Genomic DNA, 24,539 nt, shown 5'->3' on the forward strand with positions numbered 1-24,539 from the left:
GAGTAAAGTAGAAATACAACAATAGAAATTTTCCTTAAAATAACATGGATATTATCAGCTAACTAAAAAGTATATGTGACATAAAATAAAATCTGGTCTGAAATAAGGGAGGGAATGCTATCATAAACAGACTTCAAAAGAACATTTTGTAATAACAAAATCATAAAGAAATGAAGACTCATAAAACTAAATAATATATATATAATTAAATAATATCTAATAAGATTGAATTATTTTAAATGTTTCTTTCAAAATGTAATAATTCATGTTTTATTTTATTTGTTCATTTGATTATTTATTTCATAAGGAATATTTATTTATTTAATATTGAAAACTTTGGGTCGCTGTAGAGTAAATGTAAAAAGTAATATAAAATGGAAATATATGTACAAGTACAAGCACAAGTACCTCAAAATTGGCTAGTATTTGAGTAACTGTACTTGATTACTTTCCACCATTGATTATGATCGTAACAAAATGTCCTTTAATCTATATTATAATAATGCGCGTTACTTGCATGATGATCTGATGAGACATACAAATATAGCACAATCGTCAAGTTCACCATTTATAATTTGAACATTGACAAAGGAAAAATACTACTAATCATAAAGTAATCGCATCGACTGTTAGTATCGCAGCGCCATCCGCGGGGTGGTTGGAGTCTCGCGAGAAGTGAACGAACGGATGCTAGATATCCATGTGAACAACACTTCCAAGAGCTCTGGGACTGAACCCAGGTCGGTCTTCTTGTCCCGCTGCTTCAGCGGTTACAACAGAGCTCGTAACTCATAACTGTCGCTCGACCAGCCGGATGAATCTGTCTTCACCAGTTTGAAGAATGAATCATGGGACAGCGTTACTGTGGAAACGACGGTAACTTCTTTTGTTAACCTAGCATGTTAAATACAGTTAGCCAACAAAGCCAATTGGTTAGAGAGCCGACAGTAGGTGTCTGCTCTGGTCATGATAGATAGAATTGCTGCATGATATCTTGTCTTGTCGTTGCCGTTTCAGCCAGCTTCAGGAAAATGGTTTAACGGTACGTAACGCTAACGGCTCACCCAGATGCTCACCCTTCATGATGCAACACTAGAGCCAGGTTTAGCTACAACTGCTAGTTGTTCAGTTTTTGACTTAATGATTCTCATTATACAATCAGATCATCGAAGATCGTTAGTTGACTGGTTCAACAATCTGCTGCAGCTGAAAAGCTACTCTGTTGACCGTGCATGCAACAGTGAACCACAGCTAGCTAAACCCAATGATGATGCTCCAGGACGGGTCAACACAGGTCCTCTGCCTCACAGCCAGCAGCGGGGTTCCTCTTTTCACAAGGGGAGCCGCCAAACAGCTGCCCTTCTCTGTCATCGGCTCCCTGAATGGTGTTCACATGTTTGGAGGTGGTCAGGGAGTAGTGTTGTCCTGCTGTGAGACTGAAGGCGGGGGGAAGGTGGTGTGGAGAGTTTTCCAGGACAGTGTGATGCTCATCGCTGTGAGTGGAGGTGGACAAAGTGGTGCAGGCAGCAGCAAAGAGGAGGAGGTGCGTTTACAACGACTCCTGGAGAATGTGTGGAACTGCATGGTGCTGGTGTTGGGGCAGGATGAGTTGGCCAACATGAGGAATGTTGAGAGGCTGAAAAGGGACTTGCGATCCTGCTTCAGCCTCATTGATCAGCTGTTGGAGGAGAGGCAAGAGGGCATCCTGGGCAACCTGACACACTGCGCTGATTCACTGCTGCCTCCAAGCCCTGCTCTTCTTCAAGAAGCTGTGGATGGCTTTGCTCAGGCTGCGGACAGTGAGTTTGGTTGCCTTATTGTCCACGGGCGAATAACTGCAGCAACTGAGAAGTGGTGGCGCCTAGCACCACAGGAAGTTGTGCTGCTCTCTGCTTTGATTCGCTCCCTCTCAGCCTCTGGATCAGATTCTTGTGATTACCCAGTTTTCCTTCCTCATGGCAGCCCCACCGTGGCCCATCGCCTGCTTCGCTTCCAGCTGCTCCCTGGAGCAGATGTATGTGTGCTGTGCGGTCCTACCCCTACCCTGCATAGAGCAGAGAGTGGGCTGGTGTGTCGTTTCTGGTCACCCTTGGTGGAGACTCTGAGAGACTGCCTGGCTGTTGGAGAGCGCTGTTTACCAGCATCTGTATCCCTGCGCCCTGATGTGCTGGCACTTCTTCTCATCAACCGTGAAACACGTCGGTCAGTCTCTTGTGTGCGGACTCCCACTAACCATCTGCACAGTGACCCTCCTTTACCCTCCAAGGCCCGCTGCTGGGAGCTGCTGAAGCTGTTCTATATCTTCAGCACAACACGCTACTTCAGCCAGGAGGAGACATTGTGTGTCTCCCCAGAGGAGAGGGCTGAGAGAAGCAACACTGAAGACTTTGTCCTTGGATTCTCACACCAGCCGCTACAGTGCTACCTAGTTACAGAGGAGTGCAAAAGCTATGGACTTCAGACAGCGCAGCATCAGCTCTTCCTGCTTATTCCATCATCAGTCCCCACCTTTGCACTCCGCACGGTGGCAACACAGACTCTCTCTGATATAGTTGCAGCCACTCGGTTTTAATTCAACAGTTCACTTTGCTATAACATCTCAATTTTGGGGAAACCTACCATGTTTCACCTCATAATATCTGAATTAACAGGTGAATAGCCATTCACCTGTAATCTGAATTCACTGCTGATATTTAATTTTTCCCATATACAGTATATTTCCTGATGACTGCAAACCTAAAATTACATGTTGACTAACAGATCTACAGTAGAGGCATAAAAATCAGCTTTCATCTGTTCATCTTTTATGAAGACAATGATTAACTGACCACTCATGAGAGCTGTTCAGTAGAAAAATGTATCACTGTTAATCTAGTATGAAATATGAAAGTATGAAAACTGTTGAAAATGTCATACCAAAGTGAACTTCTTTTAGGCTTGTTTTGCATTTAAGAGAAAAGTCACTCTCCCAATTGTGTCTAACTTCACTGGCTTCAAGGCTAAACTGTCACAGCAATGAAAGCTGGCTAGATTGCAGTTCAAATTCCCTTGGCACACTGAATACTAACATTATCACTAGGGTTGCACTGGGTTTTAAAATGTATTAGGGAATAATGTGAAAAGTTGCACTGGGATAAATAAGTGCCTGCTGTTTATTGTTCTGAAATTTTGAATCATTTAGCTTAAAGAAAGATGAAATAATTTATTTGTCTGCTTGAGTTCTGATCCTAAATATAGTCTGTTACCTTCTATGGGCCTTTGTATTGTTGAGTGATTTATTCCCATTATTCTTACAGCTGATGTGATAGTGGTAAGGTTTGCACTCTGTTGGTTGAACCTTTCATTGCAAAATAAGTGTGCAACTGCAAATAATATCATAAACCACTTGCAAAAATGAAGCAAATGCAGCTCAGTGGTTGTAATATTAATATTTCAATTTAAACAGCTTGTCAGTGAAATATGTCTATTTCATATCTCAGACAGTCTCTTGACAGCTGACACACAGTGGACAGTATGGATGAAGTTGACTGCTAAGTGTATTGAACTTTAAGTAAAGAAAATCTAAAGGCATCTGCTAGGACTTCTGTTCTATAACTCACACTTACAGATGTAAAAAAAATAACAAAACTATCTCTATTCCACACCACATAATGCTGTAATAATAGTGTAATAATAGACTATTGATGAAACACACATACACCATTATTTAATGAATACACCTTGGCATGATAATTGCTGTGTTTTGTCTTGTTTACATCTGCGCTGGTAATTTCAAGAAACCTATCGCTCTCTCACTTTTCAGTGTGAAGGCAGAGTTTCACTGAAAGTCACACTGAGGATCAGTAACATCCCAGTAAGTAGTTTCTAATCCCAGTTTTATGCTCATTTGTATGTAGAAGTACCTGTGAGTGAGGCGAGGCTGTCGGAGAACAGGACCATCCCTGCTCAACCTGAGAAATGTGAAATTTGAACCAGTGCCATTAGGCCTGACCTTATCAGTTTAACCCCACCATCAAGGGCCTAAAAACACTGCGGAGCAACAATGACACAATACATTTAACTACAGGCCTGTAGGAATATTCCAGGAAGGTTTTTTCTTGCATTAAAGCCACTGTGTAGACTTTTGATGTGATTTTTTTTTTTTTTTTTTTTTTATTATTCTGATGGCAGGAATAATACAGACTTTGTCAAAGGAATTTGCATTAAACCACCCCAGCAGATGGAGGAAACAAGTCCAGTCCAGATAGGAGGAGCATTCATAATTATTTTCTTCACTTAGCAGCCTTCAAAGTCTCCACCCAAACCGCATGGAGCTCTCAGGACAAAAAGTGAGGCGCGGTGCAGTGAGCTCGGGGTTGGAAGTGGGAAGCTGCATCAGTTCGCTGGTTATATCTTTCTGAGCCAGTAGGTCTGTAGTCCAGAGCAGTTTAGGCTCAGTAACCGGAGAACCGACCCTGACTGACAGCCTCACGGTGCGTGGGATACAGGAGAAGAGGGGGTGGGATAACGGTGGACATGAAGCCACACAAAGGGGAGGGATACGCTCGCTGCTTGTAGTGTTGCCATGTGTGCAGGGAATGTACCCCAAAAACTTCAGCGAGAAAAGTTTAGTCAGTTTACGTAGGTGCAGTCAGGGTCCTAAGAAACTTCATGCGACTTCAATATAAATTTGTCGAAGTCCCATGAGCACTATCACCTCTGTAAGGTTCAAAGGTCTGAATGCTTAGTCATTTTTAGGAGCGCGGTTCCTCCACTTGCACAACTTTGATTTCACTTCTCTCGAGTGAAGCAACCGGCGCCGTGCAGGTCTTTGTCGAACCGCAGAGGCTTTTAAAGTTGCTCCACTTGTTGAAACAAACCCCGTGCGATACGTCAGCCGCACGGATGCAGTTGTTATCACCCAGAAGCGTTCGGCTTTTAAGCCGGGGGCGAAACGAGTTGTTAGCCGGTAGCAGTGCAGCGCAGCGGCTCGGCAATGGTCCCAGGGTCCGCTCACTGACCTGTCCCCCTCTGTCCTCCTCTCCCGGCAGAGCCTTATCGAGTTTGAGTGCAACGCGACGCGGGCTCCCCAAAGAGAAAATGTCTGAAAATGGAATGGTGTCCCGGGCCAAGGTGCTGACCATCGACACCATGAACCCCACGGTGAAGAAAGTGGAGTATGCCGTGAGGGGCCCCATCGTGCAGCGGGCTGTGGAGCTGGAGAGGGAGCTCTCAGAGGTTTGTAAAACCAGCTGTCTGATCTCAGTGTGAATGCCACCTGGAGCCTCTGTTGCACCAGACCTCTCCTTTTTTTTAACCCACTTCTCATCTACTTACATGTTAAATATATTTTGTGTCGTATGTCTTTCATTACATCAGCCCGTTATAGGCTTATTCCGCTGCATAGACTGTGGCAGTGTAGACGAGCACAAGCAAGTTTGCCCAGCAGATTGTAAATAAGAAGACAAAGTACTTCACCAGACAGGCTTAAACTGTCTCATAGCCTTTTTATGTTTACTGAATCTGAATCAGAAGACTGTAAAATTGATGTTCATATCATTCAGTACTTGCCACAATGAATCTCTTTGAACCTTAAATGTAAATTCTTTTAAAATTACATCGCAGCTTTGACTCTATTAAAGGGGGCTCTTCATGCCTATTTGCTCCTGATGAATGCTTGTGTTTTTTTTGGCTAAGCACAGATCCAGTCTGTGTCTTTCATTAGTTATAATTACAGATCAGCAGGTTTCATTTCCTTATTATGTTCTCACCATTACCATCTAAACATTATCCCCAAAGAAAAGTCCGCCCTTGTATCAAAGTCCATCAGTTGGTTAGTGATTCCTGAGAAAGTTGATCATATCAGACAATTTGGAGACCGGTATGATCCAGATAATGTGCTGTACCCACAAATTTCACCATCCCTTTCTGTCCGGTCCTCAATGTTAATCTCTAACTGATGTGTTTTTTTAAGTCACACTCATTGCTTTTTCATCCTCTCCTGTTTTTTTAATCTTAGTTGCTCATGGAAAGAGAGAGAGGTGAAAGTCCATAGTCTGAACTACTGACTGTGTTTTTTCTGTCCAGTCTGGTTGTACTATCGTGTTTCACCGTCTGATGACCCAGTGATGATATGTGTCAGTCAACCTCTGAAAATTCCTAATGTCCAAAATATCAAACGGTCCAACTTGGCGAAACATAAACATAGTTGCGGCTGTAAACGTGTTCTATATGTTATATATTCTAGGTCCTTTCAAAGTTACTCCCACTGTAAATCCAGATCATTTGTGCATTCCCCCCTTTTTTTTTTTAAGCACTATCTGATCCCCTCCTCTGGCACTGTTTCTGGTGATGTGGCAACCAGCTGTTAGTGTACCGAGTGCAGTCTGGTGTGAAAACTGTCCTCTCTTGAGTGCTTTGCTCAGGAAGAGATGAGTATGCGAACAGGTTCTTGCACAGGTGAAAAGCTCAGTGGCATGGGCCTGCAGCAGCTGTAATGACAGTAGTGACCTTTTTAACCAGATGGTTCACTTGCACCAAAGATTTTATGCTCTGTTTGTTCTGATCAGTGCTTATTTGCAGCAGACCCTTTCATTGTAGGATATTTATTTTCCTCTCAATTGTACAAGAGGTTGATCAGGCATTATCAAGTTGATATTTAGATGTTCAGAAAGCAGACAGAAATTGCAAATCCAGCCAAGATAATGAGAGATGGGAGCATTTTCAGAGGACCAATAAAATAATTGCCATCCTTATTATAGCTCCTAATACATTTTTATTCATCACATTTCCCTTTAAGACAGAAGCACTGCTGTTTCTTTGTTCATTAACTGCACAATTTCAATAGTAGAGCACCAAGTCAGAAGGCAAAAATGTACTACAAATAATCAACTACAGTCTTCTCAGTTAAAAGTCTTCAGAAGAACGGAACTTAGATTTTAATGGATGTTCAACTGTTTTTCTAAGTTTAGTCAAAACACATTCCTCTTCATTTTACGGCCTCCTCCTCCCCAAGTTGCAATGTTGGATGGTGTTGTGTTACCTTGGGAAACAGGTCACAGTGGTATTCTCTCTTTTGTCCGGGAATTAAATATGCACGCGCACACACATACACAAATGCACACACTGTGATCCCCTACTCCTGTTTCCTACACACCTTGTTTTTTGGAAGTGAGATCTTTGCTCTTCATTTACAGTACAAGCATAGCATTGTTCTTGTTTCCCCAGCCCCCTCTAATACTAAAGATGGGTTGTTTAGAGCTTTTCCTAATAGGGAGCAGAACCAGACCAACACTGAGCCGACTGAGTGCACCAGTTAACAAGTACACAGTGCTTCACATGCAGTTATTACTTCGCTGTCTTTGTTTTGTCCCAATGAGCAGCTAGCTGATAGCGAATGGGGACCTTTCGAGAGAGTTATTGTCAGGATAGACCATCGATACACAAAGCTAGTTTTTGTCAGATTCTTTCCACATATTCTGCCAGAATGAAATGCGATATGCAAACCTCTAAAAATGTTTTACATTATAGAGGCCATGCTGAATTTGCATTTTAAACAAGATTGGTCTCAATATTGGATGTATCTGGTATCGAGTGGCTGAAAAAAAATGTTAATGAATGAATGAAAAGTCTTTTCTGTAATTCCTTGTGAGTAAAAGGAAATACTGCATGATCTTTGCATCGAGAGCACTGTTTCACCTTCTGCTGGAACTTCAGCTTTGTTTGCTGGACTGTTATCAGTGATGGAGGACAAAAAGCTCTGGCCTTTCTAGTCTGTTCCCAGGAGCAGAGGTCAGTTTGTTTCTAAAAGATCTCCTTCATGAATGGGCGGTACTTTTGACCTAGGGGTGTTATTCTCCCCGTATAATGTTATTGGTCTAGACTGAGAGACGCCTCTTATGTGTGACCAATGAGAGAGCCAGAGACTTGCGCTCTCTAAAATCTGAAGTCTGAATTGGACAAAACTAACAAACAAGCTGCTTTGATTTCTGCAGGAGAAGAGCGTGCGGTTCCACTTGTGGCCTCTCTGCAGCCTCACGCTGTTCCTAACATCTGGTGTTAACTGCATGAATGTGTGTGCGTGCTTTTGTTTGTGCACGTGGTTGCGTGCATGGTTGTTTGTCCTCTGTCAGTGGTCTCAGCTGAAATGTTGTATCATTGTCCTGGAGGACAGTAAATTGATACCTGAATGTTGACAATGTATTCTCCAAAGTATTTTTTTTACTTTCGATTCACCACTGCTTTGCTGTCATAAATCCTGCTCTTTCTCAGCCTTCACTAAATGAGGTTAAAGGCCTCTCTATAAATGTATGTCTCTGTGTTTATGGGTCAGAAGGTTAGTGGTATCAGTATAATAAGGAAGTTTTCTCAGGTTGAAACTTTGTTCCGCTGTTTGCACAGAATATCAGCGTCAAACTTGTTGCAAATGCACTAAATTGTTTTTACCATATGGTTTCTATCTCCAATACAATCTAGTGTAAGCTCCCTAATAAACCCAGTTCAACATCTGGACTAGATGTTTGTTTGCATAAAATTTTCTTCATTTCTGTCAGTAAAGAATTGTACTCCACTTTGATATTAGTGAATATCAGTAAGTGTGTATGAGAAAAATATGGAAAGTTAGCATCGAGAATGAACAGCTGACACTGTTACTCAGAAGATCTGACTTGTAAAATTTCATAAAAAAAAAAAAACTGGAAATGACTGTGGAGTAAAGCTACTTTTTTGGATAAACTTAATTTAACACCAGTAGAAGCAGAAAATCTGTTGTATCACATGTGCCAAATTTTAGTCAGACAACATTTGGAACAAGATATCCAAACGACAGTAAAAGGTATGTGGTCAAGGTTGTTTAGGTGCAGTGGGGGCTCTCAGCCAACCCCCATTTTGAGTCAGGTTTGTTAATGGGAGGTCACTGTAAAATTCAGAAAAAAAGGAAATTACATAATTGCTTGTATGCAAAGAGAATAAACGCTCTCACTGTTCGCACTTTTGTTTCCATTCTTCAGATATATAATCACTTCTGTGCGTTGTGTTTATGTTCTGCAGGGAATGAAGAAGCCATTTGCTGAGGTCATCAAGGCCAACATTGGTGACGCACATGCTATGGGCCAGCAGCCAATCACTTTCTTCCGACAGGTCTGCTCCTACCCCCCCCCCAACCCCCCAAACCTCATCTAAACTCATCTAAATATAGCACCTCCCCTCTGACTTCTGAATGACTAAAAAGTGATTTCTTCCTCCTTAGATAAGTTGGTGTCAATCAGTCTTACGCAGTAATGGGTGCAGCATTTTACATTCTGTCCCTTCCACCCTTTGTACTCACACCTCCCTTTGTTTCAAGGTCTTGGCTCTATGCTCCTACCCTGAACTATTGAATGACAGCACATTCCCAGAGGATGCTAAAAGTAGAGCGCACCGCATTCTCCAGTCCTGTGGAGGGAACAGTATGGGTGTGTATGAGCAAACACAGCAAGCATGATGTAACCCTGGCTGCTTATTATCACTTTCTTTTTATATATCTCATTGGGTGTTCAATTGTGCTTTCTGGTGGTGCTTTGTTGTGTTAAAGCTATAAGTTGTCTCCACATGAATCTCCCTCAGGCTCCTACAGTGCCAGTCAGGGCATAGACTCTGTGCGTCAGGATGTGGCCCGCTACATTGAGCGAAGGGATGGCGGCGTTCACTGTGACCCGGACGACATTTACCTCACCACAGGGGCCAGCGACGGCATTGTGGTACAAAGCACCGCTCATTTTGACTTCCTAACTTTGTGTCTCTTCAGTACTTTTAATCATATATCTAGCTATAAAGACTGCAGTCTAACGCAACAGCTCAACAATAAATCCTCCCTTCATGAAGGTTGTAATGTTCAGTTTGTGTTGAAACTGCTCCAGAGAGGGGTTGATTCAACCGTATGGTCATTTTGGAGGATGTAGTTTGGAATGCTGTTGAATTGTATTGTGTTATACTGACACCTCTCTGTATAATGCAATATAACATATCTTGCCTTCCCCATCCTGCCCTGTCAGACGATGCTGAAGCTGCTGATGTGTGGTGAAGGTGCGGCCCGTACGGGCGTCATGATCTCCATACCTCAGTATCCCCTGTATTCGGCTGCATTGGCCGAACTTGGTGCTGTGCAGATCAACTATTACCTTAATGAGGAAAAGTGCTGGAGTATGGACATCAGCGAGCTGCAGCGCGCCCTGGATGAAGCTCGGCAGTACTGCAACCCTCGAGCCCTGTGCATCATCAACCCTGGAAACCCCACTGGTAAACTTCAAATTTTTATCTGTGAAAATTAATATGATTATGATGTCAGGTTCAATTACTTAAGATTAAATCTCGCTGCATAACGTATATACAGCGTGTCTCCCTTTAGTTGTAGTTTTATGTCAACAGATTTCATGTGCTCTTCAAAGAGGAGCCACTAGATGGCAGCAAATAGATGTAACTGCCCACTTAATCACCAATTTCAAATGCCTCTCCATGATGAGCCTCCTCTTCTCTCTCAGGTCAGGTTCAGAGCAGAGAGTGCATTGAAGATGTAATCCGATTTGCAGCAAAGGAACGCCTCTTCCTCATGGCTGATGAGGTACGGTCTCTGCATATCTTTTTAACGTCTGCCTGCTTTATTGTCCACTTCACCCTGTGATATATCTCATTCTGTCCCCATCACCCAGGTGTACCAGGATAATGTGTATGCTGATGGTTGCCAGTTCCACTCTTTTAAGAAGGTTCTGTTTGAGATGGGCCCAGAGTACTCAAATACAGTGGAACTGGCATCGTTCCACTCCACTTCAAAGTGTTACATGGGAGAGTAAGTCATTGCACTTTCATGCTGGGATAAATCCGTCAGGAGTCATGACCACAATGTTAACAACTAGTTCTGTGTGTTGTGTTTCTTTCTGTCTTTTTGTTCTTGCACACATTTTTGGTGCTGCGAGGTCACATCGTAATGTTTTTGTCTCTCTCTTAGGTGTGGTTTCCGTGGAGGCTACATGGAGATCATCAACATGGACGATGACGTGAAGGCCCAGCTGACTAAGCTGGTGTCGGTCCGTCTGTGTCCTCCTGTCCCTGGTCAGGCTCTAATGGACCTGGTGGTCAACCCTCCGCAGCCAGGGGAGCCTTCATATGACAACTTCATCAAGGTGCGCAGTTTTCATCCTACAGCCCTCATTATTCATACTAGGGGTGGAACAGATAATCAATTCACCAATACAGTATATAATATGATTAAACATAATATGTTGTTATGAATTATTGTTTATATAATGAAGTAAACTGGCACCTGTAAGATTACACATTCTTTCTGCAATGTACTATCAGTCCCCTGTCACATGTCCATGTTGCTGTGTAAAAATGACTGCATGCATAACACTCAGTTTTATCTCAAATCTCTGTGAAACTGAAATCACTTAGTAATACAGTGAATATGCATTTTATTCCATTATAAACCACTATATTTCTCTTTGATGACAAATTAGTTGGACATTGCTGCAGTTCATTTTGACATGCTGGAATTATATAACAAACATTATCATAGTCGTTGGATCATAGCAGTTCTTCCAAAAGCTTGCACGAAACCGCTTTGGGAAGTGTACATATGGATTACTTATGAAACCCCGTCATGACCTCCTGTAGGTCTGGAAAAATTATCTTGTGTGTAAACAGATTCATATGATCTTTTTACACTTTTTGTACAGTGTCTGACATGGGCATTCGTCCGTCTCGTGGAACTCCCAGAAGTCTGGAGAGATTCAAGCAGAAAACTTCATTTAAAAAAAAAAAAAAAAAAAAAGGCCAGAGACACAGTGGGCCATTTTTTAATTTTCAACCAATGATGTAAGGCAGGGGAAAACTTAATGGTGCTGAAACCCTTTCCAGAATTGGTCATTTTCACACTGCTTTAGGACTTACAAATACCATTTTCTGTGGCTGAGATTTCCTCCGGACCACCTTGAGCTTGATAAGACAGGCTATTGCTACATAAGATGAATGTTTCTAGTGCAGTCAGTCACAGGCAGCGCAAATGTAGTTGCCAGTGGTTTCTGATTCTAGTAACGTCTCTCTTTGGTTTAATTTATTTTTCTCTCTATCCTCTTTTTATTCTCTCTCCCACATCCAGGAGCGCACAGCCACACTAAGTACCTTAGCAGAGAAGGCCAAGCTTACAGAACAAGTTCTCAATACTGTGCAAGGTATCAGCTGCAATCCTGTGCAGGGTGCCATGTACTCCTTCCCTCGCATAACCATCCCTGAAAAAGCCATCAAAGAGGCCATGGTCAGTCCTTTTTATAAATTTTTCAATGATTCAAATTTGACTGTATTTTTGCTTCAGGGGTATTGATCAGGGGAGGAATAAAATAGATGATGCAGTTATATATATATTTTTTTTTCTCTACACTCCTACCAATCTACAACTTATTATTTGGTCAACTTATTATTATTTCACTTACTATTTCTCTTCATGGTCTCAACACCCATTGATCCTTTAAGACCCGTGTTCCAATACAAACAACCAAAACCAATCAATGAAATTAAATTTGGGAAACAGTGCAGCAAGACATAAGAGCACCATCTCGAACTCTACACTATGCTGGATTAAATAACACTTTAACCAGGTTCACTCTGCATCCACCACCCTTTGCTAAAGGGAACAAATGATTTCTGATAGCTTGCGGTTTCGAGTCTGTCCCACGGTTGACTGCCCGGTAGGAATTTCGGGGAGGGCGGATGAGCCAAGCCACTGAGAATCTGATTAGCCTTACAGGGGATAAGGTCAGAGTAAAGCTGACCCCCCGACACTTGATCAATCCCAGTGACTGTCCAGACCATCCTGATCACACAGTTGTATAACTTGTTCTTGCATGTGCTTTTCCCCAAAACAATGCGCGAACCCAGAGCTTGTCCTCGGTCACTTAAAAAAGATTGGAAAAGTGTTTTACAAAAGCTTTTGATCCAGAGGATATGCTTCAGATTTATTTTACCTCCAAGTACTATTCATCTCTCTTTGTTTTTTTGTTAATATCAACCTTCAGTTGCCTTTTTACAGCTGAAAAAAATGTCCTTACTCAAAGCCGATGGGCACCTGTACTGAAATAACTCTGAAACACACGGACAAAAGGGGAAAATTGTTACCATGAAAAAACAGTACAAATGATTGAAAATGAAGAGCTTTTTGGATCACCTGGTCTCTCTCTCTCTCACTGCTACTATGGAATTAAAGTTGATCTGTTTCTGCTTTTATTTGGTCTACTGTCATTTTATCTTCTGCAAATTGAAAGACCTTCCCACTAAATTTAAGTAATGAATCAGAAACAGAATGCAGTCGAAGGAAAATAATAAAGTGTTGGGAATGTTACAAAAAGTGCATACAATACTTATAGTATGAAGGCTGTACTAGGATCACAGTAACAGCAAAACTACACAAAATTGCTTAATAATAATAGTCCCAAAAAAGCAGAATATAAAGTCTCGGATACGTTATCATGTTCCCTTTCCTCTCTATTAGGACATAGGTCAGCAGCCAGATATGTTTTACTGCATGAAGATGCTGGAGGAGACAGGGATCTGCCTCGTACCTGGAAGCGGCTTTGGCCAGAAGGATGGAACCTACCACTTCAGGTTGTAAAATACACACAGTTGCCAGTTTATTAGGTACACCTAGTTAAAACAAATCTTTTGCATTGCTTTTTGCTAGGTGTACCTAATAAACTTGCAACTGATTGTAAAGAAAAGAGAATGGTTGTCATATTACCCCTTCATACTCTCTCCAGTTACTGAATAATAATTCTTAAGTAGTTCGTCCATAATAATCGTTAACTCTTTGCCAAGGCATCCTGTTGTTAATCACTGACATTAACGGTTAATTTTTGTCTTTCCTTTCTACTCCTCTCCCGCTCAGGATGACCATCTTGCCACCGACGGACAAGCTGCAGATCCTGCTGAACAAAGTCAAAGAGTTCCATCAGAAATTCACCCACCAGTATTCTTAAATTTCCACATCTGTTTTTCCTACAATTCTCAAAGGGAGGAGCTCACCAACCACCACAACAAAGAACACAGCCAATCACCATTTATCTGTCACTAATAAGTGCCTTCTCTACGGCGGCTCTGGTGGTCTCTGTGACGACGCACTTAAGCCTCTACAGCAATTTCACTTGGACATTGGTGGACAGTACACAAGGCACTGTTTTGTGTCCCAAAACAAAACAAAACTGGAGATGATGAAGAAATGAAGTCGGAGCCATGTTTCAGTTTAGTATGAAAAATGTGGCTTCATCTAATATTGTTCCTGTTTTGAAAGATGTATTTACTCTAAGTCTGTGTATTTGTGAGTATGAGAGATAGATTGTATATGTCAATGCCAAGCTTAAAAAAAAAAAAGGTACAGTTGAAGAAAATGTGATGCTGCTTAAAACCTCGAGTACGTCTACAATTGGTTAAAATATTCCATTCCTGCAGGCTGTACTGGACGAGGAGAATATACAGGATAGATTCATTTGCATGATGATTAAGAAATGATTTTTTTAGAGTCAAAATAAATGTAACAGTCTACGGTTTGTCTCATTATTTCAGAAAGAGCTTTCGGATGTGTTTAGAGTTTATAAGAAGACAAATAGGTCATATCCTTTGACTGTGAAGATGTGTCACAGAATGTCACAAGTGCATTATTTAACATTGAAATCTTCGTACTTTCATCAAACGAGGAATTAGGCAGTAACAGTTGTCTGATATTTGAAAAGAAACTGTCTAAAACAGAAATATAAACACACAGTGATTAGTCATTTGCTATTTCTGCATTCATTAAACTATATAAGGCCAAAACAAAGTACATCAATCACGAAATGTTACTCATTAACGATAACAAGGGAGTTAAAGTGTTCAGTGTTTGAAAGAAAAATGACATGTTTTGCCTCTTTAAATTGAAAAGCTGAATTTCAAAAATGAAACACTTGCTCAGTTCAATGGGTTTGCTGCCACAGTCTTTGGTCTGGTATGACCAGTAGCTTATGTGATATTGCTGTGTAACTGACATTAGTGAGAAATGTAAAGGTGTTTTTGTTGCAAAAGTAAATCAAGAAATTTAACACTGCACTAATTCCACTCACTATAAATGCACATTACGTAATGATTATGTCTGTAAGGCAAATTAATTAATTAGTTGTGTGGTGAACATGTTTCTGGCCACCTGAGTTCAACATTCGCTCTCTTGTTAGCTCTGCTTTGTTTCTGATGGATATATGTTTCCATAGCTGCAAAGTGCTCCCCCTGATGTGTTCCTGAAAACCAAAACAATAAGCTAAACCAGATTATAAAATCCACAGAACTCAGCGTTGGGTGATAATTCCCATTGGGATCATCGCTGCACAATGTCTTTCAAATTACACATTGTAATTTGATCCATTGGTGTGTGTAAAGGATGGCTCGCTGTTACAGTGGTTAGCGCTGTCGCCTCACAACGACACGGCTCTGGGTTGGAGCCCTGGGCCTGGGGCCTTTCTGTGCGGAGTTTGCATGTTCTCTCTGTGCCTGCATGGGTTCTCTCCGGCTTCCTCCAGCTTCCTGCCACAGTCCAAAAACATGCACAATAGGTTAATTGGCAACTCTAAAGTGCCTCTGTCTCTATGTGTCAGGGTGTACGCTGCCCTCGCCCAATGTCAGCTGGGATTAGCCCCAGTATAGATAATGGATGGATGAATGATAGTTTAAAAATATTTATTGGTATAGCTTTAAAATAAGTTAAATTATCCTGTAATTGCCACCCATGGCCACAGGGGGCGCTGCTCAGCAAGTTACAAAGTGTAATCAAACCAATTCATAGATCCGAGTGTCACACAGGTAAACATTTGATGTTTATCTGTGTGGTAATTTTGGGCAGTATATGTGTGAAGCCAAATAAAGGACAGAATCGTTGTTCTGTCGTGACTCTGTTATGCAGACAATTTCCGCTTCAGTGGTAAAGAGTAAGGTGGTTCCTCAGACCTCACACACATCTGTGAGAAGGTGAGATGTGAGCTGTCTGCACACAGCTGAAACCGTCACCTCTAATAATGATAGTGTTCATTCAGGCTCAAAAGGCCGGATGTGTAGATACCACAACTGTCTTTATTGTCTCTATTAGCCTGTCATCTATTTTATTGCCTAGTATGCAGTTTCCAAGCAAGCTGAGATGATGAATGGCACTGCAGGTTGTGTGTGTGTGTGTGTGTGTGTGTGTGTGTGTGAGGTGTAGAGACTGAATGACTATGTAGAGACTGTGTTAAAGTGAAGCTTGTAGTTTGAAGGGGTTTTCTGCTCCCTTCCTCTCTACTCCACAGTGGCTGTCAGCTTTAATTATCTTTGACAAAGGGCCTCCTGAATCCTAATTATACTGAGCTTTGTCTTTCCTGGAGCACCTCACCATTCACTCCAGCAGCATGACGTGCTCACACGTTCCAGTCCTCTTCACTCTAAATTAATTGGGTGCGTTTGCATTTTTTCTCTCATCTCTTGACATCTTTTGGGAATCAAAGGTCATCATTAGTTCGGGTGAGGATGTAGGGTGACAGAGAGCCAGTCATGCATCAGACATCAGCACTGTCATGTGGCTTTCCTGGTTATGACAATGACCACTCTTTAGTCACCATGTACAGTCTTATATGAGGAGGTACATATGATGGACTGGAAGAGCTTATTGAGACTGTGTGGCGTTTGTGAATTGTGAATCATGTTGTGATCAGTATTCTGTATGTGGAAAGTTCAGCTGGTCCAACTTTGGTTGGTATTCAGCATGAAAATGAAAGGTGATTCCACAGAAAATGCCACCAAAGACTCACACCAAGGGAACTTAAACCTTAACTCTTAAGGTATTTAGAATTGAAAATGGAGAACTCAAACCAATTTTACATGCAAAAAGTCAACACAATCAGAAATATCCAAATGCAAGTTAATCACAATTATGATTGTGAAATCAAATTGATTTGTGTTCATTTAGAGTTGTATTTCGGGGCAATCTGATGACTTTAATCCAATAGTCACTCTTGTTTTAGCTCTGCTTTGGGTCTCCACCAATGCCTTAAGGAAATGTATGGCTCTTTAGCAGCTTGTTGCCACCTCTGCCATTTGGTGCTGGACAGGTAGTGTACAGTGGGTATTTATTTATTTATTTATTTATTCAAGAAAACAATTTCATGTGTGGAAATTATGCCAATTAGAGCAGTGAAACCATAACAAGTTAAACAACACTAAATCACTCCGTAGAGCCGGAGTGATCTGCAGTCAGATAATAATTCTCTGTGGGTTCATCACTACAACAAGCAGCCCCTTTCATAAAAACACATAGCCTACTGTAACCTTGTCATCCAAGTCAGTGCTAATAGGAAAATATTGATTCGAGCTGCTTCAACAAAGCTCTAAAGGCTTCCTCCTTCACACTGCCAAGAACATACAGCGGAGAAATGCTTTATTTATTGGCCCCCCCCCAAAAAAAAAAAATCACATTTTAACATATTGACTCTAAAAATCCTTACATCAGCCAATAATATGCTTACCACATGGACCTTGCTTTGGATGCTAAAATCCACATAAAAATATAACAGGCCATGACGTCAAGCATCCTCAGCCCTGAATGGCTGATGTGGAAGGTAAATTTGTTCCATTACCCACAGAGCCGGAGGTAATTTTTTTAAAAACACATATCTGGTTAAAATCTTGAGGCTCAAGTTTTGAATCTAGAAGCAGGAAGATATAATCTTTCCTGTCATGATTGCATTTTTTGTTATTTTTTTGCTTGAATGACCTAAAGGGGTTATCCTGTAAGGGGGATTTATGCAGAGTAGTGTTGGGTAAGATATTTCTGTGATTCCCTAAATTTCTTAAGATACTCACACTTATCGTTCTGTGAAGCAAATCTCACCAATTTAGTAACAAGGAAAAATTATGCAGAAATACTATATTATCCAGGTCTTCTTCTATTGTTTGTCCTGTATGTTGTCATTATGCTGCAAATTGAAACGTGCTGTAAATGGAACTGGTGCATTGTGGAAAGTGTGTGAATGAGTCAGACGAAGCATCAGTATCTCCAATCAGCAACTGCATTGTTTTCTTGAAGACATGACATGTGGCCACTACTTAACGTTGTGCTAAACTCTGTTGTTGCAATCACTACGTTGAACACAATGATTTGCATTTAGTTGTTATGTAATTGTACATCTGAGGAAAAAGAAAAGGATTTCTGCTTCCCTTCTCGTATGTTTGGTTGTTTCTGAATGTCAGCCTGATTTGTTTCCAAATTACCTCCATTTTTTTTCTCTTAGAGTTTTTTTTTTCCAGTTTGAAACAAACATAAACATAAAAACTACAACAACAACTGGAGGAAATTGAAGGCAGACAATTAGTAGTTGTTTTTATTTTAGCTTGCATTAGATGAAAAGTGATACCACTGTCATATTTGTCTAATAAATATAGGGCTATACTGCCAGAAACCAGTTATCTTAACTTAGCTTAACATAAAGAGAAGCACTTTTTCCAAAATGTCAACTATTTATTTTATGTGCCCTTGAAAAAAAAAAAAACCACTAAAAAAACTTTTTTTTTCAAAAGTTGACCTTGGAAACTGAAATCTTCGTGGGACCAGAATCAGATGGAGGTTTTGGAAAATGTTTGTGGACCTTGACTAAAGATTATTTGTTTATTTGCTATTATAATTGTCAAAGCTGAAATTAATTTTATGTCACTTATTTCATGCACTATTTAATGCTTATTCCCTTATTCAAGAGAAGAAGCATCATTTCAAAAAATCTCAGAACTAACAAAAAAAGTAAATTGAATATTATCATAGAGCTTTATTGTGTGTTGTTGATATTCAGTAGTTTATTTTATTTCAGGTAATTTGTTGAACTTTATGGATTTCATAGCCCATACGTGTTAATTTGTCAAGGGGCTCAAACTGTTTTTCTTTGATATTTGGATGCTATATCATTTGAAAATGTATGTTAAAGTTTTCCATAACCTAGTTTGTCTTCTATTTTTTGACCTCTAAAAAATGTTAGTCATTCCCTTTTTTACACGACACACACAAGTAAATACTAAATGGAGAAGGGCAGATTTGGAAAAAAACTAAAGTAAAAGAAGAGAAAACAGTGAGAGGGAGGGAGTGATGATACAGAGATTGGGTGATAAATCTTGTTCTGATCAGGTTTCTCTGGTGCCCTCACACCTCAGTCTCTTTCTTGGGGTAATTAATCAATCCCAGACTGGAGGCATTGATCGGCCTCTTGCGGCCCTCGGTATGTTTACACTCCTCGATTGTATTTGCCACTAAGCCCCTCGCTGCCGCTCAATCTCATCGGCAGAAAATGTGACACTCCACCCTCTGATGCCATCAGCGAAACAGTGCATCGATTGACATCTCCATGAAAATCAATCTACTTATTTTTTTTTATGTTGTTGTTGTTGCATGGGGGATTTGGTTTTGTTATAATCCTTTGTTTTAATCCTGTATTCCAGGTTGCAATACATGAAGTTTTATTGTGAGCAATCAAAACACTCCTGGAATGCAGGGCCAGGCATTCCTTAGACAGTTACACATACTGCCAAATCTCAAAAAGGCAGAGATGATTTTAATTGTTTTTATAGCTTGAAATATAACAATTGAAACTGACCCTTTCAATTCTTAATGTTGATCAGCCAAGATTCCTTCCCAAACCAGCAGTGGTGGAAGAAGTATTATGATCCTTTACATAACTGTTGTCAGCAAGTAATAGCAAAAGTAAAGTACTCACTAAGATGAATGGGCCCTTTTAGTGTGTTATAAATGTTATTATTTTAGATGAATTATTCAATTTTATCCAGAAAAATACATTACATTTTATAAAATAAACATATAGTTATATGTACATTTTTAATCTGCAATGTAACTAATAATTATTACTCTCAAATAAATGTAGTGGTATGAAAAGTGCAAGTTTAATTATAGTATAAAGTAAAGTACAAGTGTCTCATATTTGTGCTTAAACACAGTGAGTAGATGTAATCAGCTACACCACCACTGTAAAACATAAGTTATCCAATGGAGTATAACTTAATACTTACTTTTTTTTTTTTTTTTTTTGATAATGTGTGTTTCAATTTTGAGCGTTCTGTGTGACCCAGTTTCCTATACACTGAAATGCTGCACTGAAGAGTTCTATTGTGAAATGATACGTGATACAACGTGAATTGAAAAGTCTGATATGATGCTGTTAGCCACTAGTGACTAAAGTCTAAAAATGTTGGTATCAGCCTTTAAAATTAATGTTAGTCAGAACCTAAAATCGATTGCCTGGATCCAGACGCTTTGCATCACTGCCCACATCTCTGTATCTATTTCTTTTTTTTCTTTTTTCAATAGTGATTCAAGTAAAATGAAATAACAATTCAGACAGATTTTCAGACTGAACACATATCTTCTTCTGAAATAGTTGTAGGAGTTTAGCTTTGAGCTCCTGCTTGTGGAGTCGTTACAAAGAAGATAATATGACCGTTTAATTGAATTAGTAAGTAGTGCTACAGTCAGAAATGGTCAAATGTAAATTATAGATATCAACAGCATTGTTTAACCCAGTGAGCTTGTAATAACCAAAGGAAATTGTAACACAAATATACCAATTTAAAATGTCTCATACTTTCACTGTCATATTTTGTTGCAAAGTGTAAAATCACTGGCAAACTACCAAGATAACTGATGGTTGACAGTTATGTTTTGCTACTTTTATTAAGATATTATTTTTATGACTCAGTTAAATGAGCTATTTGTAAGTTTTGCTATTGCTACATAGCCAATGTTAGCATTAATTGTTATTTACTTGCCAAGAGCTTTGGCCATTGTTACAATTACAACATAAGAGGTTATAATACAACCTCTGAGCAGGGACTCGCTAACGGGAAGTGACAAGATGGACTGACCAGGCCAGAGCTAGCTGGTTAGCATGCTAACTTCAGTAGAAGAAAAGAAGTGATAAAAATAGAAGCAAAACAAGAGGGTTGCTTGCTGCAACTGGGGACAACTCTTGGTGAGTAAAAGAATTAAGGGATGGTGAACTTGCAACGTTTCTTCTAGACTGGTAAGTGCAAGTGTTAATGCTAATGTTAGCTATGTAGCAATAGCAAAACTTACAAATAGCTCCTTTAACTGAGTCATAAAAACACTATCTTAAAAAAGTGAAAAATATGCCACTGCATTGAGATAATTTAAACCTGTGTATAAAACATTTTTATGCTGTATATAATAAAACAAAGAATAAGACAGGTGGCTGCACTAGAATTAAAAAAAATGTATATAATTGTGCGAAACATCTGCAACAAAGCGATTAGCATAAGAAAAACAAGTGTAAAAAAGTCTGATTGTCCTGGTAGATTTTCCACTTTTCAGACTCAAAGACAAAAATTACTTTGTTAAAATCTAATAAAAAGGAGTTCAAGAAAAGGGTAATGATAACATTGAAATTGTTTACGGCCTGTTTCGATAATGTTAATAAACTGTCCTCAAGGAGGCACTACAGAAAACCCACAGACACTAGCATTTCCACAATGCCTGTATTCAAAAGTTCTCAAGTCCTTCTTTTCTCTCTACAGATAAGCTGGAGTGTACTCGAAGATCTGAATAGTCAGAATCTGTATTTGCATACTTCCTTCATGCGGGAAGCTTTAACTTTAGATGCACAGTATTTTAAGACCTTGCTCACTGCTTTGATTCGTTTACAAATCTGAGTGAATTGTAATCTGTCAGAATAGCATACAAGAGTAGAGTACACGCAGAACACTTCCTCCCACACGGCTGAAAAATGAAGAATGAAAAGAACAGCAGCACACTGACACAAGGACATGCAACAAATGAAAATTAAGGTCTGAAAGTAATTGTTCGCCTGTCAGCTAAAAGCAAATAATGAAATGAAACAAAACAATCATCAATCACACCTTGATTCTCACTTGAATGAAAAGCCCCGTTTTCCAGTATACAACTTAAGTCCCACCCTGGACGATTGTGATTGCTTATCCATCTTAAATACCTTACAGGACCAGCTTTGAGTGGGTGGTGTGGTAACGCATTCTGTTATCCCCCTGCTGAGCTGAACTGTTGAGCCCAGCCTTTTCACTGGCATTTTCTGTGGAAAAGAAAAATAAACGCTCAAATTCTGAAAGAGCAGAACGTGTGAAAAGTACTTAAGGGACATGCATCTTATCACTGCCCGGCACACATGGTGTTTTATCAGTTGATAAACACTTGGGTGTCGGTGGTCACATAATATTTCTGTTAGTATTCCTGGCTGGTAATAAGGAGTCCATTCAGTTTCTTTTCCATTCAACGCACAAATTGTTTGACAAACCTGTCTCAGCTTTGATTGTCATAACCACAACTGAACCCTGCTTAGCCACCCAGGTCAGGCTACATAAATGTCATACATTTTTCATGCAGCATCACAGTTACTGACAAAGGGATTTTTTTGTAGCGTGTGAATTGAAATCACGCCTCATATTTCATTAGACACTCGCAGAGCCTCCGGCCTGTGGTCAGATGGGCTGTATGTTTTATTCATGTCCTCTGAACATCTGCTTGTCCGGATGTCAAAAATCATCAGGCTCCCACAGGACTCCTGCTTGACTGGTTGTAAATGAACTCCAAAGCCGAGACTCAAAACAACCTGTCAGGGCTCTCCACCACCAGAGGAATCTTTCAATATGCCGGCAGAGGTGAGCTGGGTAACTAAGATCTTGTGCTGGAAAAGAGTGATGAAAGTCAACTTTGGACACCTGCAAGATTGTTGCTGTTCTTTCTTTTTTTGTCAGAAATAGAAAAAAATGTACACTGTGATTCAGTTGGTGTGATACTGTGAAAAGATTTCTAATACAAGTTGCGTCTTCTTCCCACAGCTTTTGGTGTATTTTGACACTGCTGTTCACTCTGGCTCCTGGTCGACAAGTCTCCCTGAGTCACTAGAGGCTCGTGCCAACTGGAGGGAAAGAGCCTGACCACTAACAAGTGTTCACTGACTCATAGCACCACAGTATGTCCCACTGTGTGAGCCTGCGTGTGCATGTGTGTCTTTATATATTATTCTATTATATACTATTCTATCTCTCACTTTGCAACCATCCCACAGAAAATGTGTTCCTTTAGAAATTATAATGTATTTTAGCTCACATGCAGTGCCTTCCCAAACTACTGTCAACTGTAACAAAAATGCATAGATAAAAAAAAAAAAAAAACATTCATCTTTATGAATTTATATAGTCATGACTAAAAATGCACAAAAACACAGCAAACATTAAGAGTTTGACACAGAGCCAGTTGCACCACCTGTTCATAAATTGAGACTCCTATTTCTAACATAAGTATTTACCAAGTGAATGGATTAGAACAGGTCACATCACACAAACCAGTTCTTATGTAGAGATGAGTTGATTCTACATATTTACACCCAGTAATTGCCAGGTGTAACTATTGTATAACTAATTGAACCAAGTGACAGGGCTAATGTTGATATAATACCTTTTAAAAGTGAAACGCATATGGTCAAAGATTTAAATGTTTTAAATGTACTAGTGAGGACATTTTGTAAGTTTTAATGGCACAATGGCAATGCAAGTCCAATGGTAGTTAAAAAACTTACGAAGGACCATATGTACAAACTTAGTAATGGATTCAAGAATGGTTGGTGCAACTCAATCCAAAACCAAAAACTTCATCAGGACTGAGAGGATGTGGTTTAATCAATGACTATATATATATATATATATATATAGATGGATGACGCATCTCTGCTTCTTCCCACTGTACAAAAATGAAGCCAAAATATCCCAGAGCGAGAGCTGCCATCTTGTGCTGATGACATCATTTGGAGCCAGAGTCCGCAGTAGTGATCAGGGAGTGGAGCCGTGGTATTGAGGTCTCGCTCACCTACATGACCCAGCTGCAAGTCAATCATGGCTGTCAATCATGACGTTACACTCAAGTTTTATAGCATCAAATAGCTAATTAAATCCAAACTTATCAGAAATATCAACATTTGAACGGAAACAATATTTGGGAAAAATGTATTTGGCCCATGTCCCATCCGCTAACATGGAGGGGGAAGGGTTTACGACCTATACTGCAGCCAGCCACTAGGGGGCAATCAAGATGATTTGACTTTATTTTTAAGGAGCCGTCATGTTGCCCATTATTATATACTGTCATTGGGTTTAATCAGAAACAACTGTTATATTCTGAATCACATGTTAAATCCTGATTGGTGCACATCTGAATGTTGGCCCCACCCATTTAAAAACCAATAAGCAGAACACAGACAAACCAACAAATGTGCTAGAGAGATCCTGTATGTGAACTAACCAAAATTCTTTTAACCTTGAGCACAATGTGTAACGTGTAACATGTGATGTCTAAGTGGTCATTTGTAGTGAGAGGGTTTCCTCAGCTCTATGAAGCATTTTAGTATCTTTCAGCTTGTTGTTTTTGTTTTACGACCTGCAGCATTACTGTTTCAGTGCACCACACCATCAGTGTCATTTTTGGCCTCTACAGGTAGTTTCCA

At 40.0% G+C, this 24,539-nt stretch overlaps 2 protein-coding genes across 6 annotated transcripts; both read left to right on the top strand.

Annotated features, from left to right (window-relative positions):
* The first annotated feature begins 735 nt into the window (after positions 1 to 735).
* On the top strand, positions 736 to 3,251 carry fuz (fuzzy planar cell polarity protein). Of its 2 annotated transcripts, none has more exons than XM_056391658.1 (2): positions 736 to 876; positions 1,163 to 3,251. In XM_056391658.1, exon 2 carries the CDS (start codon positions 1,265 to 1,267, stop codon positions 2,570 to 2,572), a length of 1,308 nt encoding a protein of 435 aa, XP_056247633.1. In that variant the 5' UTR covers positions 736 to 876; positions 1,163 to 1,264; the 3' UTR covers positions 2,573 to 3,251. The 2 variants fall into 2 exon arrangements, with proteins under 2 accessions (XP_056247633.1, XP_056247634.1); XM_056391659.1 differs by lacking the exon at positions 736 to 876 and adding an exon at positions 883 to 1,042.
* Positions 736 to 14,544, top strand: gpt (glutamic--pyruvic transaminase). 4 transcript variants are annotated; one of them, XM_056391657.1, is made up of 13 exons: positions 750 to 876; positions 3,803 to 3,853; positions 5,031 to 5,217; positions 9,028 to 9,117; positions 9,323 to 9,431; positions 9,583 to 9,716; positions 10,011 to 10,254; positions 10,497 to 10,576; positions 10,665 to 10,801; positions 10,961 to 11,135; positions 12,113 to 12,268; positions 13,499 to 13,611; positions 13,892 to 14,544. In XM_056391657.1, the coding sequence occupies exons 3-13, from the start codon at positions 5,080 to 5,082 to the stop codon at positions 13,980 to 13,982; spliced, it is 1,467 nt and encodes a 488-aa protein (XP_056247632.1). In that variant the 5' UTR covers positions 750 to 876; positions 3,803 to 3,853; positions 5,031 to 5,079; the 3' UTR covers positions 13,983 to 14,544. The 4 variants fall into 4 exon arrangements, with proteins under 4 accessions (XP_056247629.1, XP_056247632.1, XP_056247630.1 ...); XM_056391654.1 differs by lacking the exon at positions 3,803 to 3,853 and having other exon boundaries at positions 736 to 876; XM_056391655.1 differs by lacking the exons at positions 750 to 876; positions 3,803 to 3,853 and adding an exon at positions 4,219 to 4,472.
* The last annotated feature ends 9,995 nt before the right edge of the window (positions 14,545 to 24,539 follow it).

Source organism: Seriola aureovittata, chromosome 12 (genome assembly GCF_021018895.1).
Source record: "Seriola aureovittata isolate HTS-2021-v1 ecotype China chromosome 12, ASM2101889v1, whole genome shotgun sequence".
Taxonomy (NCBI): Eukaryota; Metazoa; Chordata; class Actinopteri; order Carangiformes; family Carangidae; genus Seriola; species Seriola aureovittata.